Below are 24,198 nucleotides of genomic sequence, written 5' to 3'. Positions count from 1 at the left end.
GTCATACCCAAGTGAGCAGCACCACGGGTCTGGGCGTTGCCTGTGAGTTGTACCACTATATGAGCGACACCGTGGGTCTGCGTTGTCTGTGATTAGTACCCACTATGTGAGGAACACCATGGGAATACCCCTCTAAACAATCATCATCATCATAATCATCAGAGTTCACGGTTTGGTTTGTACCCTTGCTTTCCATCTGATAGGATCCTTCGTCCTACTATCCTTCTTAGGAATTTCTTTTTGTGTACTTTGGGGGCTCTTAGTAGTGTCTTAAAGATAGGTACCCTGCTGTATACAGGACTGACGGTCTATTGTATTATAGTATCTTAGTTTGACATCATAGATAGGTGTTTTGAGGCATACAGTTTTCTGCAGGCATGGTATGCCTTGTCTAGTTTGATTCTCCTCTGTTTGTGAGCAACCATTTCACTAACGTCTTCTGTAATCCACTTTCCGAGGTACTTCAGTTTTTGCTCTCTTGATATGCTTGGTGTCACTGACTCATCATTGTAGGGGCATCTTCAATATTCGTACTAAACTTGATCTTCCCTATATTGATCAAAACACCTGTTTTAGCTGCTGTTGAGTGTAATGTTTGGAGTTGCATAGTAGCATGGTAAGGTCAGGTCATCAGCAAAGGTCAGTCGTGGGATTCTTCGGTTGTCTGCTTTGACCCCCCATTCTTAATCCGGTGTTCACTGGTAGGGATCTGGTCCGTTCCCCGATGATCTTTTTCAGGACACAGTTAAGTAATATACATTGCACATGATAGGAAAGCCCATAAGAATGCTGAAAAATGACTTTTCGCACCTCTATAGCTTGATTGGAAGATCTGTGGCAATTAATATGTTGATAGTGTGATTTTCTTTTAGTTTTCCTGCATATTTTACATGACAGTATTCTCAAAACAAGTTGAAATCTGAGGTGGGTTGGTTAAATCAGTACGAATGACTCTAAAGCAGATATGTTAAAATTAGAGATCTCATAAGTAGGCATGGTAAATCTGGTGACAAATTAAGACTTTACATTGTATTCATTAACCATTTCATTTCATTATTGATCTTGTTGTGTGACTTTTCAGATCAGCAGGATTTTTAGCCTCATTACTAGAACTGAAAAATCTTCTCCCTAGCTTTAATTGAAAATTAAAAATTGAGGTCATTCCTGTAGATTATCAAATTATTCCTTTGAAAACAAATTTTTGTTAGGGATGATAAATATTCAAAAAACCTTGAAATAGCAAAATTATTCATTTTAAAAGGAAATCCTTGTAAAAGGATAATTACCTAAAATTGCTACTTACTTTAGGGGAGATATAGTTGTTCAACTCCCATATGTTTATTATATATTCTGTTGCAGTCAATATAGAATAAGCAATATTTATTCAAATCTTTCATATAAGTGGCTGGCGTCTGAAAAGATCGGTTTGAGATCATCTTCGCAAAATACATTCTTCTGCATCTTCCAATTGCTGGGATATCCAAAAGCTGAGCTTAAGGTCCTGCAGTTGTTATATACATTACCTCTTTGTCAAATTACATTAAAATCTGACTGCATACTACGGATCTACCCAGGGGACATGTGTAGGTTAAACCTATGGTCGTGAAGCAATGTTGACATCGTACAGGTGGAAACACAACTACAGTATACACAACACAAATATTTTGCAGTATATATAACCTGTCAGAGGTTGGACAACACTGAATTACTAGGTCAACATGTATAAAATGGCTACTAGTGTTGTCCAACCTCCACAACTTTGTAGGCAATTAGCACTAGAGAATACATGGCTGAAATGCATGGGGAATCCACAGCTAGTCATCCATTGGGACTGTATCTGGAAAAAGGCCTGAAAGACTGGAATCAATAAATCCTCCGTTGAATCTGGGCAAGAGATTGGTTCAAGCTGGATTCAATATTCATCAAACATGGCAGGAAGATTGAACCACTTCAAACCCTGACCAACTAGGATTGAAAGCAGATCCTGTCAGCAGTCTATCTGGCTTCAATCTACCTAGAACTTGGACGTCCCTCAGTCCCTCAATGGGAGGTCACAATATTCTGGCTTCATAAGTGGAATAAAGCCGAACGTCCCTCTTGTGAGTGTGGGAATACTTCTCAAACTATCTATCGTGTGGTATTGATCTCTTTTATGTAAGTTCAAGGGTACTGTAGAGGAGATCCGCAGAGCCACAGATGAAGCTATTTAACCCTCCTGTACTAATATCCAGTCTCAGACCGCCCGCCCAGTTATTCTTCTATAAGTTTAGTGCACATGCTTCGCTTAAGATTTGCTCATCAGTACCTTCGAATCGGTCAGTTTACTTATTGTTACATGAATGTTAAGTGCCTGGCTCAAGTTCTTAGCAAGATTGCCTTTATTTGGTTTCTCAGACCGAGATTAGTACTCGTGCTACTTTCCGATGGAAATGAAACGAAATAAATTACGAACGTGAACAAGAGTACGTGTTGAAATTACTACTGGAATCTGAAGAGTGGCTGCAGAAGATTTTGTGGAAGATCACCTTGAATGTCGTGAAGAATATTCGGAGTTGGAACAGGATGTGGAGGAGATACAGGATGAGCGAGATATTGATAATGGGACTTCTACACAACAGAAACAACGTAATGTTCCGCAGTTCATTGGAAAAGACTGTCACAAAATTGAGAAGGCATATTCCTCCTCTAATGTGAAAACTCGCTCAGTGAATCTCGTAACTCATTTGCCTGGGGTGAAATGACCAGCAAGAAATTTGACTTCTATTGTAGGTGTATGGAACTGCTTTTTTGATGCTAGAATTCTAAATATTCTGGTCGATTGTACAAATCTTTCTATAAACCGTGAACCTTATGACTAAGAATATTGAACTGCAAGACCTACTGACTTAGTGGAAATGAAGGTTTTCTTAGGTCTCTTCTACCTTTCTGATATATAAGACAAACCATTTGAATGCAACGGACTTATGGAAAACTAATGGTACATCAATTGAGATGTTTTGGGTCACTGTCACTGGAAAGATTTAGGTTTCTGCTGAGGCATGTTAGATTTGACAACAAAGAAACGAGATTGCATCGACAATAAATAGATGAATTGGCTGCAATTCGGGATGTATTTGATGTTTTTGGGGTAAATTTTCTAACTACACCCCGTCTGAATATACAACTGTTGACGAAAACTTGAGGCTTTCAGGGGAAGATGTGGCTTCCGCCAGTACATTTGAAGCAAACCCAATAAATGTGGGATTAAAATCCTGTACGTTAGTATGTGCTAAAATGTTTTATATGTCAAACCTTAAGGTATAGCCTATGTTGGTAAACAGTTCGATGGCCAACATTCTGTTAACAGCGCGAAAACAGTAGTGAAACCTATTGCCAGTGCAGGTAGGAATGTGACCATGGACAATTGGTTCACCAGCATAGAATTACCTGAAAGTTTGTTGAAAAACTGTAAAATGACTTTACTGTACTTGGTACTATAAGAAATATCAAAAGGCAGTTATCTTGTCAATTTCTGGAAGGCAAAAATAGACCCGTCAGCTCCAGTATGTTTGGGTTCCAGGAAAATTCCACCTTACTATCATACATTCCCAGAAAAGGCAAAAATGTGCTGCTTTTATCCATTATGCATAGTGATGACAAAGTTGACCCCAATACTGATAAATCATAAATGATCATGTTGTATAATGACACGAAAGAGGGTGTTGATATGGTCGATAAGCTTAGTGAAGGGTATATAACTGTGCCAGGCAAGCTTGCCAGTGGCGTGTGGTAATCTCTTAGGGCTGGTTTACACGGGTAGAGTAGCGAGGTGAGTAGAGTGGATAGTAGAGCTACTAGCATCGTGTAAACGACTGGGATAGTAGCAAGTAGAGCAGAGTAGCTAGTACGCAGTAGAGTAGAGTGGATTTCCGCTGTGGTAAAGTAACTCTCCCACTATCCTACCCCCTCCACTGGAACCGAGCTCCGAGAGCTGGCGGAGAAGGCCGAGGACACTCGATTTTTCAGTTGGCGCGTCATTCGCTTATTTCCATGTGTGTACCGACGGTATTCCGCTGAGTAAACTGAGCATTTTTGTGCGTTTATCTGGTGGCAAAATCAAGTGTACGGAAGAAGAAACATGTAAATTTGTAGAACTGACAGTGAAAAAAGGTTTGTTCCATAAACAGCATTATTTACAGAAACTAAAATGTGAGACGGGCGGCGGAAGAGGACTTGATTACGAAAATGGGTAAAGAGGGTTTTGGTTTTATGGAACTTAAACAGAATTTTTTTAAAAATACGATGTACCTAAAACCAAGAACTGGTGAAAATTCGTAAATCCAAGAAGTCTGGAAGTGGTGCCGCTGACATCTACACTCCCTCTCTTAAGTGGTTTAGTAAAGTATAATTTGCAAGGTAATACTGAAAGCCGTCCGCCTCTGTGGTGTGGTTAGTGTGATTAGCTGCCACCCCCGGAGGCCCGGGTTCGATTCCCGACTCTGCCACGAAATTTGAAAAGTAGTACGAGGGCTGGAACGAGGTCCACTCAGCCATCCTGGAAGTGGTTTTCCGTTCCTCCTCCAGGCAAATGCAGAGATGGTACCTAACTTAAGGCCACGGCCTCTTGTCTCTCCCTTCCAATCTTCCCATCCCCCACCAGGGCCCCTCTTCAGCATAGCAGGTGACACCGCCTGGGCGAGGTATTGGTCATCCTCACCAGTTGTATCCCCCAATCCAATGTCTCGTGCTCCAGGACACCGCCCATGATGCGGTAGAGGTGAGTCCGTCGCTGAGTCCGAGGGGAAAATCAACCTTGGAGGGTGAGCAGATTAATAAAGAAAGAAGAATATTAAAAGCCACAACGTAACATTTGGAGGTCAAACAAAGCAGGTGTATTGTCCTATAATGGAGAACAGACCTCCCTCTTTTCGATGGAAGAAGGATTTAAAAAATACATAAACCTATAATAGTTATGAAGATGCAACAACAAATATAAACAAGTGTCAGCTGGATTGTCCTTTAGATGAAGGTTTCTCAAGTTTGTGTTACAATGTGTTCATCATGTGTCTCGACATGTTTAAGTTAGACAATGATGCAGGACTGGGTACTTTAATCATGTTAATAACATACATAGGGATCTTCTACCTCGTATCACTTGACTATGCCATTAATTTTAAGCAATAACAGTAATGTCCACAACAAACAGAATAATTTTCATATTTTGTTTGGAATATCCAAAATAATTATTGTTTACAGTACAATGTCAGGTCTTGAAACTTAATCTCTACACCTGGGCCGTACAAGCAACGAACAAACGAATTATATAAATAAATAGATAAGTAATTGGGGTATTTATGGCAAAGAAGCTACTACAAATTAGGCTTACGCCAGCGTGGTTTACAGTGTACTGATGGCTATTATCATTGGCCAAGAACTTCAGAGTCGCCTCAAGCTTAAATCTCGGTGTTATTGTATTTCTCATCACTGTGTTTGTGTCTTCGAATTTGTGGTGTTATAGCATCTAGCAGTGTCTGAAAGTTATCAGGCTTCGATCTCATACACTTTCTGTATTCTTCTTTATATTCTGTCGCAAGTTCTCTCAGAATTAATGTTGATGCCCCGAGTGTCTCTCTCCTAAGCCAGCCTCTTACCCATTCCCTTCTCTCCTCATTTGCTTCTTCTAATGCTTCACTAACCTCTTGCATTAATATGTTTGCAAATGTCTTTAAACTCTTCGTTACGATGTGCTTGCGTCTTGACATGGTGCTGCTACTCTACTCTACTGTATGACTCTACTCCCGTATGAACGATACAAGTGTCAACTCTACCAGACAGTGGTAGAGTAGAGTAACGTGGCTACTCTACTATCCACTCTACTCGCCTCGCTACTCTACCCGTGTAAACCAGCCCTTACAGTTTGATGAACATTGCTGCTATAAGTGCTTTAGTGATAATGGACAGCAACAATGCTAATGCTAGTATGATGCGAAGGTTTTTCTCAGAAACAGTTGGCATTTCATATAACCTCCTCGGGGCCCACGGTCCAAGCAAAATAGTTTTGAATACAAATTTTAGAATTTTGGGATGCTAGAAATATCAGTTTTACAAAAAAAAACCCCACGATATTGAATTTGAAACTATTTACTGCCCCAGTACTGTATGTAACCTATAGGTTACAGTGGGTCTTAATGTTGGTCATGGAAAAGTATGGGATATTTTCTTTGTACAATGTTGGGTACTTTAAAATGCACTAAATTTAAACATCAGTTCTCTGTATTAAAATACCTCAAAATAAATGGAGAAAAATATACTTTCATACAAATTTAGGTTGAATGAGTCAACACACTAAAAGTACACAAGTCAAATACAACAAATCATAATTCATGGAAAACTTTGTAGCAGTTCCGTTTTGCATTCATACACAGAAACACCTTACAAGTGGAACACACGACCCTACATTTAGGACTGTCACCCTGGCAGACGGCAGCAGAAAGGTTTCACATTTTCCAGGATTTCTGGCAGATGATCAGCATTCTTTTTGCAGAGGCTGTCGTGAGGTAGAGATGTTGTTGCCTTCCTTTTTGGGGGGACATTCCAAATGTGGTTCTGTTTGTTTCATCTTTCTCTTCCATCTCAACTTGTGACTGTGAGTTCATTAGTGAGTGAGCCACCTCTACTCGAAAGGCCAAAAAGTCAAGCTTCTCCCTCTTGGGTGCCTTTTCTGCAGCTTCAGCTCGTCTGTTCTATCCACGAAGCAGCCAGAACAAAATCAGTCAGGTGGAATATCAATCGTATGGTCCATTTTTTGGTACGAGCAAGAATTCGATACATTGCTATAATTTTACATGTAACTAATCTCATTATTAGACCCATATTGAATTATGCTATGATATACTAACAATTTGTTGGTTATTTTGATCCACCTTTTCAATTCAAATTACTTTTTTTTGTTTTTACCGGGACATGTTTCGCTTTTATTCACTAGCATCATCAGCCTATACAATTGCCTCAAGGTTTGTCATATTTGGATTGTTGTTACAAATTTCATTACATTGAATGTAAATCTAATTTCAGTGATAACAATATTTAAAACACTAGAATAATATACACATTAAAAATTATGACAATATGATTTGCAATATTAAAATGGAGTAACTCTTAATTCTAAAACACATTGACGTCCAAAACACAGTTTTTACAATTTGAAAATTTGGCTAAAAATTGTTTGCAATGTTAAAATATCATTGATTCAACTATGATTTGGCATTAAAATTTGAGTCATAAATATAAATATTGGATGTTAATATATAGGAGCCATAGTTTTTGAAGTGCATTGGTTTCTAGAATACAGTAACATTTCAGTATCGAGAATTTTAGTTAAGAATTGTGCTCTCTAAATAATGTTATTTAAAAAGACTGTAATTTTGCATTATGCGTGATTAGTCATGATGATAATCTAGAATTGAAGTCTTGGGGTTCGTTGGAAAATGGCTTCTAGATTTGATGAGGCTTGCTGCTGCAGTTTGGCAATTTGATCAGAGGAAGTATTGACATATTTAATTCTTGTTTGTAGCGACCAGACTCTCCGTTGGAAGTTAATTGTTTTGATGTAAGTTATGGTTAAAAGGGGCTTCAATCCAAATTTTGAGTATCTGATTATGTTTCTTTCGATTTATAGAATGGAAGAAGCATCTGGAACAAATGGAAATTAACTTAAGTAATATTGTGTGTGTGTTGTGCTTGTGGACCTTATTGCGTTACTGTGACTATTGTCTGTTGTAATTTGTATTGAAAAGGTGGATCAAAATAACCAACAAATTGTTGGTATATCACATTGCTATAACTCGATGTCTAAAAAATCCACTCCTCCCATATTTTTATTATATGAGAGGACAATCTACAAAAATATATTCTTTTGTTTTCCTGCACCAGCGACGACACTGACTCGCTGGCTGAGCCCCTACTTCACTGGAAGCTAAAATGACAGGCTTGTTGTCATACCATTTAACAATGGCTACTTGACCGTCATCTCTCACTAACATATCGTGAGTTCCTCTTCCTGCCCTTCTCATTTCAGAATCAGTCTGAAGCTCATCAGTCGGTATCCTGTGTTTTTGCAAAGTTCCTATGCCTTGTACTTCACACTCAGAATGGAGAATATCCAACAGATGAACTGAAGTGAAAAATCTGTCCATGTATACTGCCGAGCTAGGTGGTAGAGATCTACATAATCGAATGACCACTTTTGCACCGATATCCAGATTTTGAAATGCAACATCATTCAGAATACTATCTCCCTTTCCTTCATACAAAAAAAAAAAAAAAAAAAAAAGTCAACTGGTGCCCATCTGGAGCAGAACAGACAACATTTTTCAGGCCACATGGATTTGGCTTTCCTCTGACAAACTGATGCATAACTACCTGCCCCCAGAATGGTACTATTTGTTCATCAATGGAATGTTTATCACTTCGTGGGTTATCTAGGCAAGCCTGCTGAATGTTTTTGATCAGTGGTTTCAACTTCCAATACTTGTCGCTCAATTTTTCATTTGCATCCACTTCTGTGTCATCTACAAGTTTCAGGTTGCTCCTTATCTTGAAATATCTTGCTCTTGATATTTTGTCCGCAATCTGTGGGACCCGGGTCATCCTGGCCCAATACATTCGTGTATGGGGATATTTCAAATAAGACATAATAATGGTGGCAGCAAAAAAGTTCTTCATGTCTTCTACTGTGGCATCCAAACAAATCCCTTTGTCACGTAGGTATCTGCGGTTTGTAAACTCCGTCAGTGTGGCAAATATGTTGCTTCCAACGTATCTGTAGAATCTTGAGAGGGGGGGGGGAGTATTTTTGGCTCTTGTACAGGTTCTGGTGGAGGTGCTGGGGGAATGGTTCAAATACATCAGACCTCTTCCAGATACCCTCGTACTGGACACTTTCTTGATCATTTTGTCCTTCGCCATCTTCTTAATCCTCCTCCTGAACACATGTCCTGTCGGGGGGGTACAGGAAGTAAAGTGACGAAAGTTCATTCATCCTCGTCGTTAGAAAGGTCTGACATATCGGACACATCCCTATTGACAATTTCCAGAATTGCATTGGAATCAAGGCCTAAAAAAGGAAACAAACATGGTATAAAATATTACTTCAAGTGAGACCCACTGTAACCTATAGGTTACATCAATACAAGATAAGCCACTGTTCATTACACTTTGCCGATTCCTATAAAATTACTCATGAATTGCGTATTAGTGAACTTGTAGAATCATTACTACTCTTTTTTTAGAATACTAGAACTATTATTATTACTGGAAAAGTGTACTTACTTTCACTGTGATGTGATTTCTGCCAATAACTAGTAGACTCCATTTTGTAAACATTCATTGTGACCAACTGTGGCGAGATAAGTGTCTGAAAGTCAGTGTAGCCGATGCTGCACTCTCTGAGATGGTATTGGAATCATTAGTAGTGGCCTGCACTGCTTGGCGACCGAGATAAAAAAAAATTGGGAACCTATGTAACCTATAGGTTACGCAGGGCCCGAGGAGGTTAATTGGAGATCATCTAAAAAGAAGATCCACAGTCAAACAAGTTCCAAGACTGACTCAAATGAGAATTCAAGAGATCTGTAACATTCCAGCTGAGAACATGCCGGTGCCTGCACAGGAAGAAGCACATAGTCGGTGTGCAAAGAAAAATCGTAAAACAAAATGTGTTATTTGTGTGGAAAGTTCATGTGCTTGGAGCACATTGTGGTTGTTTGTCCAACTTGTTCTGAAAAGAAGGAATGAACATGCTGATCGACTGTGACTGTGAATTGTTTATTGCATCGAAGAAGAATGGGCATACTTTAAAACAGTCGTGGTGGAGTCTGGAGAAAAGACCTGTGGAAGAGCATCAGGAAGGAAGAAAGATCAAGAAATGCCCTGGTAGAATGACAGGGTGAAAGATATAGTTAAACAGAAGAAACAAGCTTGGAAAAGATGGCTGAGAAACAGAACAGAATTAAAAACAGAATACAGGCACTGCAAGGAGGGGTGCTCCAGGGTCGTTCAAGAAGAGAAAAAGAAATGCTGACAAAAAAAAAATTCACTGCCATGAACCTACTATGCTGGCATAGCAAGGGGAGAGGTGACACTCCCACGTGGCACGTCCCAGGTGGCGGATAGGGGTGTCCTAACCGGCTTGCCAGCGGACGAAACATGCACCCCCCTTGTGGGTGGGGGACGCAGATGAAGAATTCACCCACGGTATCCCCTGCCTGTCGTAAGAGGCGACTAAACGGGCGACCAAGGGATGATCAAATTAGAACCATGAAACTACTTGTGATTAGTACCACCACGCGGGGAACACCATGTGTCACTTTTACTTGCGCGTAGTACCACTGTTGCAAACCAAATAGGTTTGTGATTAGTAGCAACCAAGAGCGTGACGGCTTTTTCAGTACCTGTGATTCGTAGCACTATATGAGCGACACCATGGGATGGGGGATATCCATAGTTATGGCTTGCCTATGATTAGTACCCACTATATGAGGAACACCACGGGATAGTAAGAGTCCCTGTGGTTAGTACCCTTATGTGATGAACCCCATAGGTTTGCATTGCCTGTAAATGGCGCCTGTAAATGTCGTGTTACGCAAACACGTTATGTGAACCGCTTAGACTGATTGTGATGGTTCGGTCAGCTTCCGCTTCGAACGCTAGCGTTGCCACGTCCTGGGGGCCGTCTGGTGGCAAATGAACGTACCATCTTCCACTTTTATTATAACGTTCCAAATTTAAAGTATCATTGTTAACGTTAAGAATTTCACCTTATTTTCTTGACACGGCATAAGCCCAAAAGCCTATACAGTATCACCATAGGTTTGCGTTGTCTGTAAATGGCGGTGCAATGTGCAAACTATTCAATCCCTAATCTGAGGCACTGATTGGAATGAGCAGTGTGCATATTTAACGGAACTTGGGACTGTTAGATCGGCACTATAGTAATGTTTGTTAAAAGCGAGAAAATGTGCGGTTTTTCATTTGATGATATATTTTATATGCTTTTAATCGCTACATTCTTACTGACGTTTTTGTAATGACCTATGTTGACTTGAGTTAGGAAAACCACAAAGTCAGTCTTTCTGAGAATCCCGTAGCAAAGCCACGGGTAGATCAGCTGGTTTCTAGATAATGAAAAGGCATATGACAGTGTTCCAAGGAATTTGGAATTGAAAACATTGACAGAGGCACAGATTGGGAATGCTATTACCATCTGCATTGTATCAAAATATCAGAAGCTGGGTTAGAACCAAAATTGGTTAAACTGAATGGTTCAGAGTTGAGACAGGCTTAAGACAGGGAAGTGTATTGTCTCCCTTACTCTTCATTATCATCATGGTTAGAATTCTGCATAATATCAAGAAGATGATGGACGAGCAAGTAAAGTCTGTGTTCTTTGCTGATGACATTCTACCAATATAATGGTCCGTTATTGTACGTTATAAATTTTCCAGCTTGGTTGCCTGCATTTCGCCCCAGTGTGCTAAGTTGGGCTCATCAGTTGGTAAATGGCACACCCACCAAGACGCATGGCTAGTGTATACCGTGGAGGCCACTGCATAGGCTACTTGGAGCCTCCAGCAGTGCCAATGCACTATGAGACACTTTGTCTCATTTCCAAAAATTTCCAGATGTTGTAGTTTGGGGGATAATGAAGAGGAAGTACCAATACCAAGTTTATTTATGGGATGAGGAGATAAGAAATTTTGGAATGAAGATTAGTACTGTGAGAAGCAAGGCTTTGATCATGATGAGAGGTAACACAAAATACAGAGGAGTGATAAAAATAGGAAATGAACCTCTTGAAGTAGTGAAAAACTAAATATTTGGGCAGCATGTCACAAGATGGAAATTTGGATGGAGAAATTGATTTAAGAATACAGCAGTTTGCAAGTTTTTACCAGTGTGAGAGACACTGTATGGAATAAGGATGTGCTAATGAAGTGCAAGGTTTTATGCTCATCCTATTATAAACCTATACTGGGTGTGAAGCTGATTCCTGCTCGTGGTGCCCCTGCATAGGTACCTGGATTAAAATTCCAGTACTGAACTGAACGTCAGCATTCCAGAAGTATCTACCAGTCAATATGACCCAATCGCTATATTCAGAACGGTCTTTATCAAGACCAGCACTCACAATTATATCTGTAAATATTGAAGGTTTGTCTCCATCTAAAGAAGGAATATTACACCAGCTTTGTCAAACTTACAAATGTGATATATTATGCCTTCAGGAAACTCACAGGGATGAGCAACTACGGCGACCAAAAATAGCGGAAATGAGACTTGTGGCCGAGATTCCCCACAGACAGTATGGCAGCGCTGTTTTTGCCAAACCAAATTTACAAATTTTGTCTGTTGCAACCACCAATGAAAATCAAATCGAGATAATAACTGTGGAACTCAGTAACTGCACCGTTTCGGGCATCTACAAACCACCAAATGTAGATTTCTCCTTTAAAATTCCAGATAACTACTTCAAGCAAAAGACAAACTTTGTGGTTGGAGACTTCAACAGCCATAACAGTGCATGGGGATATACAGATGATGATAATAATGGAGAAGCTGTGTTAGAATGGGCTGATGATTACCAATTACAACTTATTCATGACCCCAAACTACCTCCATCCTTTAACAGCAGTAGATGGCGACGAGGCTTCAACCCAGACCTGATATTTGTGAGTGAACACGTGGCACAGCAATGTGTGAAATCAATGTGCAATCCTATTCCAAATACCCAGCATCGACCCGTAATGTGTCAACTTTTCTCTGCAATTCAACCAATAAAGGTTCCGTTTCGAAGGAGATATAATTTCAAAAAAGCAGACTGGGAGAAGTTCAGCTCAACCCTTGATAAAATAATATCAGATATCCACCCAATACCAGAGTTTTATGATCAGTTTGTTGAAGCTGTGAAGAAAGCTTCCCGGGCTTCCATACCACGAGGATGCAGAGTTAACTATATACAAGGTCTAACTTCAGACACAGCTGCCCAAATGAACACATATATTTCACTGTTTCAGGAAGATCCACTAAGTGAAGACACTATCTCAGCTGGAAAGAAACTGCTTTCCTCAATTGCAGAGGCAAAGAAAGATGCTTGGATCAAACTTATGGAGGAAACTGACATGTCAAGGGATAGCCGAAAGGCTTGGAAGCTTCTCAAACGACTTAGCAACGATCCAACCAAGGGACCAGTCCATGCAAATGTTACGGCAAACCAAATCGCAAATCAGCTTGCCATCAATGGGAAAACAAATCACCCAATAAGGAAGATGGAACATAATATCCTAAAAAGCGAGGTAATGAAGTCCAGTAACCTATCCCGGCCATTTGAAATAACGGAATTACAGAAAGCGATTCAATGCGCCAAAAATGGAAAAGCGGCAGGATTAGATGATATCACAATAGAACAAATAAAACACTTCAGTTCAACCACACAGGCATGGCTTTTAAAATTCTTCAACAACTGCTTTACTTCCCTAAAAATTCCAAAAATATGGAGAAAATCCAAGGTGATCGCATTTCTGAAACCTGGAAAGGAACCTTCGAACCCTAAAAATTTCAGACCAATCTCCTTACTCTGCCACCTATACAAAATAATGGAAAGAATGTTGCTCAATCGCTTAATGGGAGTAGTAGACCAAGTCCTAATCCCTCAGCAATGTAGCTTCCGCCCAGGAAAGAGTTGCACAGCACAGGTTTTACATCTAACCCAGCATATCGAGGACGGGTTTGAAATGAAGAAGATTACTGGTGTGGCTTTTGTGGACCTCTCAGCCGCCTACGATACAGTAAATCACAGGATATTATTACACAAACTTTATAGAATGATTACAGACATCAAGGTAACCAAGATGATAGCTACTCTCCTGGAAAATCGTCGCTTTTTTGTCGAATTCCAAGGACGCCGAAGCAGATGGAGGAATCAAAGGAATGGACTACCTCAAGGCAGTGTACTGGCTCCTATTCTTTTCAACATCTACACTAATGACCAGCCATTACCAGAAAATACTAAAAGCTTTATCTATGCCGATGACCTTGCACTTACTACTCAAACTGATACCTTTGATGAAGCAGAGATCTCTTTAACTGCTGCATTAGAAGAGCTAGGTACCTATTATGAGAAAAACCAACTCAAACCAAATCCAGCTAAGACTCAAATCTGTGCGTTCCATCTGCGGCATGTGCAGGCCTCTCAGAAACTCAAAGTACTATGGAAGGGGAACTTACTGGAACACTGCTTTACACCAAAGTACCTGGGAGTTATGCTGGATCGCACATTAACATATAAGAAACATTGCCAAAATCTGAAACAAAAGATAGCTGCCAGAAACAACATTCTACGAAAGTTATCAGGAACAAGTTGGGGAACACAACCACAAACAATTAGAACATCAGCTCTAGCTCTATGCTATTCTGCAGGAGAATATGCCTCCCCGGTTTGGTACAGGTCAGCTCATACGAAGCAAGTCGACATCGCTTTAAACGAAAGCTGCAGGATCATCACTGGATGTTTGAAACCTACACCCATTGAGAAGGTCCAACTTTTAGCTGGTATTGCTCCCGGTGAGATTCGTAGGGAGGTAGCAGCTAACAAAGAAAGGCTCCAGGCATCTTCTTCAGAAGCACATCCTCTCTATGGATACCAACCAGCCACACAGAGGCTAAAATCTAGGAAAAGTTTTCTCCGCACATCAGTTAACCTTGAGGGGAAAGCAAAGAATGCTAGAGTCACAATGTGGAAAGAAAGAATCCACCACCTTTGCAACTGGATAGAGCCAAAGGAAAGTCTTCCATGTGGACACCAGGAGAAGTGGACAGTATGGAAAGCCCTTAACAGACTCCGTACAGAAGTCGGCAGAACCAAAGTAAACTTGCGGAAGTGGGGCTTCTCAAGTGATTCATCACTTTGTGATTGCGGAGAGCAGCAGACGATCCAACATCTATGTCAGTGTGTTTTATGTCCTTCAATGTGCTCTATGAAAGACTTGATTGCAGCCTCCCCCAACGCTATTGACGTCGCCCAATACTGGGCAAGCATCATCTAGCTCTTGAATATTGCTGCTCTATCTGTGATTGTATAATAGACTTGTATATTTGTATAGTAGGAATGTAGATATCTTGTTGCTTTTTGTTAAATATCTATAAGTAAAGTTGATACTTCTGACACGAATAAAGAAAGAAAGATAAACCTATACTGGCCAAAGCTTCAGCAGCCTGGACGTTGACTATGCGGAACCAAAGTAAGACAAGCTGCTGAAATGAGGTTCTTGAGGAGCATACAGGGAAAACGAAATGAGGATATAAGGAGAAGCATGGGAGTGTGTAAACTTCAAGAAGAGATTGATATAGCAAAGCTAAAATGATTTGGACACATGATGAGAATGCCAGGAGAGAGAATACCAGAGAGAACATTCATGGATACAGAGACTGGAAAGAGGCTTAGAGGGCAGCCTAGAATGAGATGAACCGGGCGAGTTGGCCGTGCAGTTAGGAGCGCGCAGCTGTGAACTTGCATCCGGGAGATAGTGGGTTTGAATCCCACTGTCGGCAGCCCTAACAATGGTTTTCGGTGGTTTCCCATTTTCACACCAGGCAAATGCTGGGGCTGTACCTTGATTAAGGCCGCGGCCGCTTCCTCCCCATTCCTAGGCCTTTCCTATCCCATTGTTGCCATGAGACCTATCTGTGTTGGTGTGACGTAAAGCAAAATAGTAAAAATGAAAGAACGAGATGGAGGAGCTCTGTTGTGGACTGCATTGCAAATAGGAGTCGATAGCAATAAATTACTAGAAGAGGAATGGTGGAAAGATCGAGTAAGGTGGGGGGCGTTGGTACACTACCCTACCCAGAGAGAATCTGGAAGTAGTGGTGCTGAACTCGGTGAGTGATGCTGTAGTGTTACATAATGTTGTACAGATGCATAGTATGTCATGCTAAGTAAGTTCAGTTTACAAGAGCAGAAGATACATGTTATATGAAAATGAACCACATGATGCCCGGTAAACATATCTTCCCCACTATGGCAAACTAGCAAAAGTGACGAATTATGGAATTAGTTTTAATATAGATTTTATTATTTATGTCAAGTCTCATATCTGCAGCTTGTTCTGAATGGCTAACACAACTTCTTTCAGCTCCTCTAATTTTTTTTGACAATTTGCACATTCGTTTGCCAGAGGGGGTTGGAGACCCTCCCTTGGACACACACAAATGATTCTGTTTAAAGTTTGTGTTATCTTTAGTGATATAGGACAGAATAAGAATGGTTCTCCCTAATGTTGAATCATGGTCACTGAAGATTAAAAGTGGCTGTTTGATGTTGAGGTGTGAAGTGCTTACTTGGACCCAAGTACCAGCTAATGTTTAACCTTGGAAGTCCTTCAGGAACAAGTATAAATTTGTAATGTCTTTTAACTGTCACTTAGTTTAGGTGCTTCAGATGCAGACAATTGGGCATAGTTTATGTTGATGTGTAATGTTTAATGTCAGTTTCCTTTGTTTCATTAAAATAGCTGGCATTGGTCTTCTTGATCTTTAACTCACAGTAGTTTTCTAAGAAATTTTGTTTATCTCGGCTTGACCTTCAATCCTATTACGAAAGATGTTTGTGTTTGGGATGTCATCAGTATTTAGGCCTATGACTGATAGTCTGTTGACCTAAGCATATCAGTATTTGTGGCTTTGTTTGGTTACATGCCCTTCAACTTGTTTCATAATTTCATATAGCCATCCATTATTAATGCAGAGTAATATATTAAATATTTGTGAAATAGTTATTTCAATGCATTGCTAGTGTGTAGGCTAGATTGACAGTGACCACTCATTGCTACTAATTCTGTCAGGAACAAATTGCACTAAATCTGAATTGCATGACTGATATGTTAGTTTATTTAAACTATATATATTTTTTCTCCTTGAATAACAGTGTGCTATAATTCTTGTACATTTGGAAAGAATTAGGGAGAGAATAAACTAGGTGCTTCTCAAAATACCTCAAGGGACCTAGCAAGAGTAGTGTGTTCATCTATCTAACCTTCATTTATTGCTATGCAGACTAAAATATAATTTGGACGAGACCACAGGTAGCCAAATTGGACTTGTTCGGTCCTGAATCACTGATTACATTTATTGTAGGCATAGATCCTTCTTAGAGTTTCTCTGCTTTTATTTAATTCAGACTATTAAGTTGATACCTTATTTCATGTCTTAGGGGTATCTTTTGCAATCCTAGGTTCTATAATAGTAAAGGTTTTGAAATAGTTCCTTAACACAAGTATAAGCATATACTAGATAAATAGTGATGATTTAAGTTCCAAATCCTGAAGAACCATGTCTTCGAAACTTTTTAATGCACAACATACAGAGTGTCAACTCAAATAGATGAAATAAAAGTTGAAAATGTGTTCAGTTGCAGTTTTGTCTAGACAAAAATTTATTAGCGACATTTATTAGAACTAACGCCGTGAAATGAATGGTTTTGAAAAAGATCAAAATGAAGTACAGAGGGCTACTTATTTTTGATGTTCTGAATGTTGCCCTATAATCAATTGACAATCGGTAACAAATTGACTGTCCGTTTTGCACTATATGTCGGTAATAGAACTTAATTCTAGCCATTTTAAATTTATTATGCCTAAGGCACAGTCGATATTTTTGGTAAAAATTTGGTATACGTAGGATGCGGTGACCAATGACATAGATGTTAGACCCCTTTAACAACAAACATCATCGCAACATCATGTGGTGACCAAACTGAATGCCTGATTTTGATAGCTCCACGAGCAGCTATTGTCATTCATTCTGGTGGAACATTATTTAACTGGGAAATTATATAGCTAACTGCTGAGATGATGTTGTGGAAGACTACTTGTTTGCAATGATGTTTAAGAAGGGTATCATACTTGCAAGGATCTTTTGGGGAACATTAATAATAGACACACTGACATAATGATGATGCAGCTAGGGCTAAGTGCTGAATATCCAGACTTCGATGAGAATTGTGTGAACATGTATGGATGACCTTTCTTGTAATGCTGGTAACGAGAAATTTTATATCTTATGGAAATGTAGCGATATTTAAGGATGAATTGTACCATAACACAAGAACGTTGAATTCCCAATTATGAAAATTTATGGCTTGCATAAGTGAAATGCAATTTGTACCTTTTGTAATAGTGTGGGGTAGTGGACAAATACCTAGATTTTGTTCCAAGTCAACTCTGTATAAATCTTAGTCTTTAAAATAATTAACATTGTATGGGGGCGGATCAAATATAAACAATTATATTGTAACGTGTTGGCGTGGTAAATAAATGAATGAGTACAGAACCTGATAGCGTCCTATTTCTAAGATTTATTAACTTAGCATTACAATTACAGATTTACACACACACAGATGATAGCCGAGATTACAAGTTACACAAGTACACTTACTCGGTTCGCGCGCTCTCTCTTAGTTTCTCGTGGTGGTGGTGGTGATTGTTGTTTTAAGAGGAAGTACAACTGGGCAACCATCCTCTATATAACACTAATCAGAGGGAAAAATGGAAGGGATCCGACACTTCGAAAAATGAAGATATCGGCCAAAGGAAGATAAGGGGCATGAAAATGAAAGACTCCCTAGCCCTTGCAAACCTAATAGCGTTGGGGTCGGAAAAGAACAAGAGTTGACTAAGTGAGGTCAGATAGGATAGATGAAAGTGAGGAGCCTGGCACAAGTGGAAGCAACGCCAGGACTCAGCTGAGGACCCTGTGGTCGCCAACCCACTCTCCAAAGTTGAGAGCCCCTGGGGCGCCTTTTAGTTGCCTCTCACGACAGGCAGAGGATACTGTGGGTGTTATTCTACCGCCCCCACCCACAGGGGGTTTAGTTTCTCATGTTCCATCTACAATCAATGACACACACAGTCATCGATTATTTACACTACACTCAGCCACTCAGTCACACTCGTTAGCGCTGTCACGGTCCACAGCCTACACGTCAGTCTCGCAGGTCGGGATAGTATCCGCTGTTCACTCAATCCGTCGAACCCCGTTCGCAGTCGGCGCTCGTCGGCACCCAGTGTTCCCTTCGCTCTGCTCCAAAACACCCAAGGTTCTTCTCCAGCAGACGGCCTCGAGGGAGACACACACACACACATCAGGAAAACAGGAACGAGTCCTCGGCTCCAATAGGCAGATACTCCATCAGGCTGACATCTCAGCCCAAGCTATCACTGACTGCGCTCTTTGCTAACTCACACCAGCGAACTCAATCTCGCTCTCGCTCGCTCACTCAGTAACTCTCACTGACTGTCACTCCAAGTTACTCCTCTCCTTATATACCTGCTCTGGGCCTTCCAGAACAGTCCGGATCCTAGATGTATCCAGGAACCTTGCGAGATAGAAGACTCTCGATTAATAGTCGAGTAATTTCCGTCCTCTGCTGTGGGACCGCGGACGGAGGCGAGAGAGCCGGCCTAGCACCGAGTGTTGCTCATGATTGGTGCGCTCGAGCGCAAGGGGGGTGGGGCCGATACGATGACGCCCCCGGCGCGTAGCGAGTTGGCATGGCAGACGGCGTAACCATTGCAATATTTAAAAATTTATTGCATCAAAAAAACATAACTTTTAATATCCTGCCTTCGATACACATTTTCTCCATCGGATTGTTAAGTTTTTGATCTTCTGATAGAAGAGGGACGTGTGTGGACCCAGTTGCGGCACAAACTGTTCTACACTTGCATCATTGAACCGCCTTCCTAGGTCTTGTTTGGGTGGTCCAAACAAATGGTAGTCGTTCCAGTGTCCAGTGAATTTCCTCTAGTTTTTCCCCTGTTAACCCGTTAAGTGGGGAGCGAGCTCTTCCTCTTTACACACTACGGTGGGGAGGCATTTTCATAATTTTTTTTTTTAAAATACTTGGATTTATGCAATCCGACATGTATCTAACATTACTTGTATATTGTGACAATAAGACACATTAATTTCGATACTGCACCAGATATTCACGATAAAGAATGATTTTTAAGCACGACGTTTAGGGCAACAAACGCATAAGTCTCATATTTCCTGTTTTTTCTCTTATGGGCTATTGTAATAGTTACTTTCCGAAACTTGTACATAAGCAGTAAACATTTACGAATCAAACTGTCATTGTAGTCCCACAAGCACTATAATATTGTTATACTGTACTATTATTACACTATTGAAGAATATAAAAATGATCAAAGAAAAATGTACTCACCGAATATGTACTTTCTTCTCTTGTTCTGGATATGAAACTGCCGAGTCACTAATTTCACTCAGAGATTTTCACTATATATCCACACACAGTGGCGGTGTCAGTGGGGGGGTGGTTAGGGGTAGTGCTCCTCCACATTTTGGGGAAAAATAACATTTTTATTCCATTTTAGCTGTATAAAAAAAATTAAATTCGCAGTTCAAATGTAGGTCCTACCATTTTGTTTCTAATTTCTTTATCCCCCAGTCGCCGTCACAGTCTACACGCACGCACACACACGAGTTTACACAATTAGGAACACTATTCACAATACACATTCAATGGACGCCTCTCAGTTCACATTTTAGTGGTATGGTACACTCCGAAACAAGGAGCCGGGCACAGTGCTACATCACAGATTTTGCAGCAGTGCTGTGTCTCCTTTCTTTTATTATTTGCATTGCAAACAACACATCTCTTGCTTGCAATGGGTTTCGTCTTTGAGGGGGCATTGAAATCCGGGAAGTGCCTTCCTGAGAATCGATCCGAAGGGTCATTTGACAGTGACACTAATGATCTGACTGGCTGGGCTTCAGCAGGGGTTGATTTATCATACTTGTCAAAAAGCTTCTGGATAACGTGCATACGAAATTGTAAGTGAGTGAATTTTCCTCCATGTTTTTGATAAATAACGAAGGAATTGAACATTATGTCTAACAAGTGCCTGAAAATCTTTTGGTAGAATTTCTTGATTCGCTTTCGGGCTGTACTGTACGGGACCATACACTGATCAGATAAATCGACCCCACCCATTGAGTCCTTGTAATCTATACACAGGACGGGCTTTTCTACTGTGTCCCCTTTCCTCTTTTTCACAGTGCGCATTTTGGCATCATGTATGCTACTTAGCATACACACATCCCTCTTGTCTCTCCACTTGAGAGCAGTGAGTTTGTTACGATAAGCAAATGCAAGAGAGCAATGAGTTTGTTATGATAAGCAAACGCAACTTCCCCCTTTTTTAGTTTCTTCCTCATAACATCTTTTGGGATATTTTTCTGTTCGGTCTTACGGTGCCTACAGCATCTGTCTGAAGGTCATTGAGCAGGTCAAATAGCTCCGGACTACTGTAGTAATTATCCACAGCTATTGGATAACCTTTATTCAGCAGACTTTCGGCCAGTGTAAATACAACTTTGGAAGGCTTAGTGTACTCAGAAATATCTATTCCACAGACTTCGTTTACCAGATCAGTTTCCTTCCCCGTATACCATAGGAGGTTCCACACATACCCAGATTTAGCTTCACATAACTTATAAGATTCCATACCAAAGCGCGACCGTTTCTTAGGTATGTATACCTTCCATCCCAGTCTACCTTTCCACAATAACAGGCTCTCATCGATAGATAGGCGGTCGTCTGGAATATATGCGGTTCTGAATTTTGATAATAGGTCGTCTAGAACTGGCTTCACTTTATACAATTTGGGGTGAACCTGTCTATTATATGCTTCATTGTCTGCAAAATGCAAAAATTTAAGTAAAAGGAAAAATCATTTCTCAGACATAATTTCATAAAATACAGGAGTAGCTAACAGTTTATTACGAGAAAAGTAATGGACTAATTTCGGCTTCTGAACAATACCCTGCAGTAATAAGATTCCTAAAAAAAAGTTTTATTTGATTTTTGTTAGTGGGTACCCAGTCTCTCTCAAGACTTCTTTTCACTTTTGCCATCAATGAATTCGAGGTAATTGTTTGCTGAGCATACAGATTTGTTTGCTGTGCAGTAAGATCACAAAGTCCGTCATCTATAAAAAATTCGTAAATTTCTTCGGGCTGTTTATCTAAAAGTTCACCCTGTATTCCAGCATTGTAATTTATTGGAAATCTTGCTCGCTTACAACCCCGCACATCCCATTCACCCTGTACAGCAGTAGGATTACAGTCATTCGCAGACTCAGTTTCACTGCTTTCACTGGAACTCGAACTCCGCACCGATTGAACCGGTCTTGGAACACTACTAGAAAAGCTACCTCCCGGAATATTTACTAATAATGGAGATTCGTCACTTTCCGAGCTGAAGGCACTACAACTTTCATCTTCGCTATTTTCAAGGATATCACGAATAGTACAATCACTTGGAATATCCCTCGCCCTTTTAAACATACTGTAATACGATATAAAACAAAATAACTGTAACACATTTCAAAAACGCAAAAGGAACACACTGAAGCTTCTGTTTATTGCGAACTTAGTACAGCGCAGGGCCAGTCATGCGATCTACTGACGAATGCATGGGCTGAATGTGATGCGGTGCTTAAGCGATTTTTGCATTGAACAAATACGAACGAAACAGATAGGGGATTCCCTGTCGCAATACCGTTCTTACTACGTAGTTAAAAAAATCATAGAGATGGCAGCACCTTCCAAAGCATGTGAGGGAAGTTTCAAGGCTCACGCCAAAAATTGAAGATAAGAAAAAAAATAAAAAGTCGCGCGTCTGGAGCCGCATCGCCCACCCTAGCGCAGAGTTTGAAGTGTGGATGGAGCTGCAAGCCCCGCTCTACAGGTTAAAGCAGCAGTATGCAGCCTTGCATTGTCATGGAGAAGGCCATTTCGGATTAGTTGCTTGCATCGCTTGTTGCGATACGCAGCTTTTGCTTGATCCAAAAGGAAACGGTAATAGGCTGCACTAATTGTCCTTTGTTCGTGAAGAAAATTCACCAGCAAAATGCCCGTGGAGTCCCAGAAAACGGTTGCAAGCACCTTTCCAGCAGGTGGTTTGGCCTTGTCCGGACCTGCTTAGTCTCTTCGCCGCCACTCTATGCTTGCTTGCTTGCTTGCTTGCTTGCTTGCTTAGACTCTGGGGTGTAATGATGCACACAAGTTTCATCACAAGTCGCAGTACGACACAAGAAATACTCTCCTTCCTCCTTGTAGTGACGCAGGAGTCTCTGACAAACTTCCTGGCGTAAAGTTTTTTGTTCCTTGTTGAGGAGACGAGGAAACCACCTCACAATTATCCGAAATGGAATTCATCTTGGATGATGGTTTGAACACTTCAGAAAATTATTCTTAAGGCTAACACAATTTGTGAAATTTTTATTTGCCGATCTTCACCAATAATGTCATGAATGGCAACAATGTTGTCTGCAATGATGCTTGTCTGCTGTCTCCTTTCATGAGGTTCATTTTCCACAGCTTCTCTTCCTGTCACAAATTTTTTAGCCCACTCATACATTCGAGTCTGCAAAAGTGTTTCTTCCCCAAACTGTACCCGGAGCCGTCTCAAAATTTAGGAAAGTGTCGTGCCCTCTTTTGCGAGATATTTGATGACGCATTGTGCAACAGACGTGTGCACCTCTTAATCATGGCGTGCTGAAGCAGCCCAGCTTTCCGTTCGTGCATCCAAACCCTTTCACCAGACACCCCCACCAACATCCTGGCAAAGCTCTGCCTCAGAATTATTACTAACAGCAGCGGTACATTCAGTTCCCGTTTATATTTGATCCACCTTCATACAGTGGATGCCCTCTTACTGGTTTGCCCTGGACTGGACTCTTGGTCAGGTAATTAAACACTCTTATTAAAATGAAGGGGCTATTCGGCAGTTTAAAAAACTATTCTATTTTTAAACAGTATTTCAAGACATAATGTTTATAAACTGACTAAAATGGCATCAACAATCGTGAGTGATAAGTAGACCTGGGATTTTAGGCTCTAAAAAAATTTATTTTAGGCGCCTAAAATAGGCTTTTAAAACAAGTAAATAGGCTTTTAAAAGAGAAAATAAGCACTTAAAATATTACAATATACACTTAAACTGTAACGTGATACTTTTTTACTTTAACAAACGTGGTATCCCTATTCTTAATCGAAATAACTGCAAAATTAAGACAGAATAAAAAAGATATTTATCAAAAACAATATTAGTCATGTGTCAAAAAAGTTATGGAATAT

General features: G+C 40.4%; 1 protein-coding gene across 2 annotated transcripts in view; it reads left to right on the top strand.

The window, feature by feature from the left end:
• Hydr2 (abhydrolase domain-containing protein 2) overlaps nucleotides 1-24,198 on the top strand; it is a 175,644-nt gene that overhangs the window by 22,023 nt on the left and 129,423 nt on the right. The window contains exon 1 of one of the 2 annotated variants that reach the window (XM_067146918.2): nucleotides 16,890-16,915. The exons of the other annotated variant lie outside the window; for it this stretch is intronic. Coding sequence (XP_067003019.1) covers nucleotides 16,905-16,915 — 11 coding nt within the window. The 5' untranslated portion in view covers nucleotides 16,890-16,904. Of the gene's footprint in view, nucleotides 1-16,889; nucleotides 16,916-24,198 lie in introns of those variants that run through there. 2 annotated transcript variants of the gene reach the window in all.

Source organism: Anabrus simplex, chromosome 5, assembly GCF_040414725.1.
Source record: "Anabrus simplex isolate iqAnaSimp1 chromosome 5, ASM4041472v1, whole genome shotgun sequence".
NCBI classification, from domain to species: Eukaryota; Metazoa; Arthropoda; class Insecta; order Orthoptera; family Tettigoniidae; genus Anabrus; species Anabrus simplex.
Note: the sequence above shows the minus strand (reverse complement) of the source record. Positions and strands in the feature narration are given on the sequence as shown.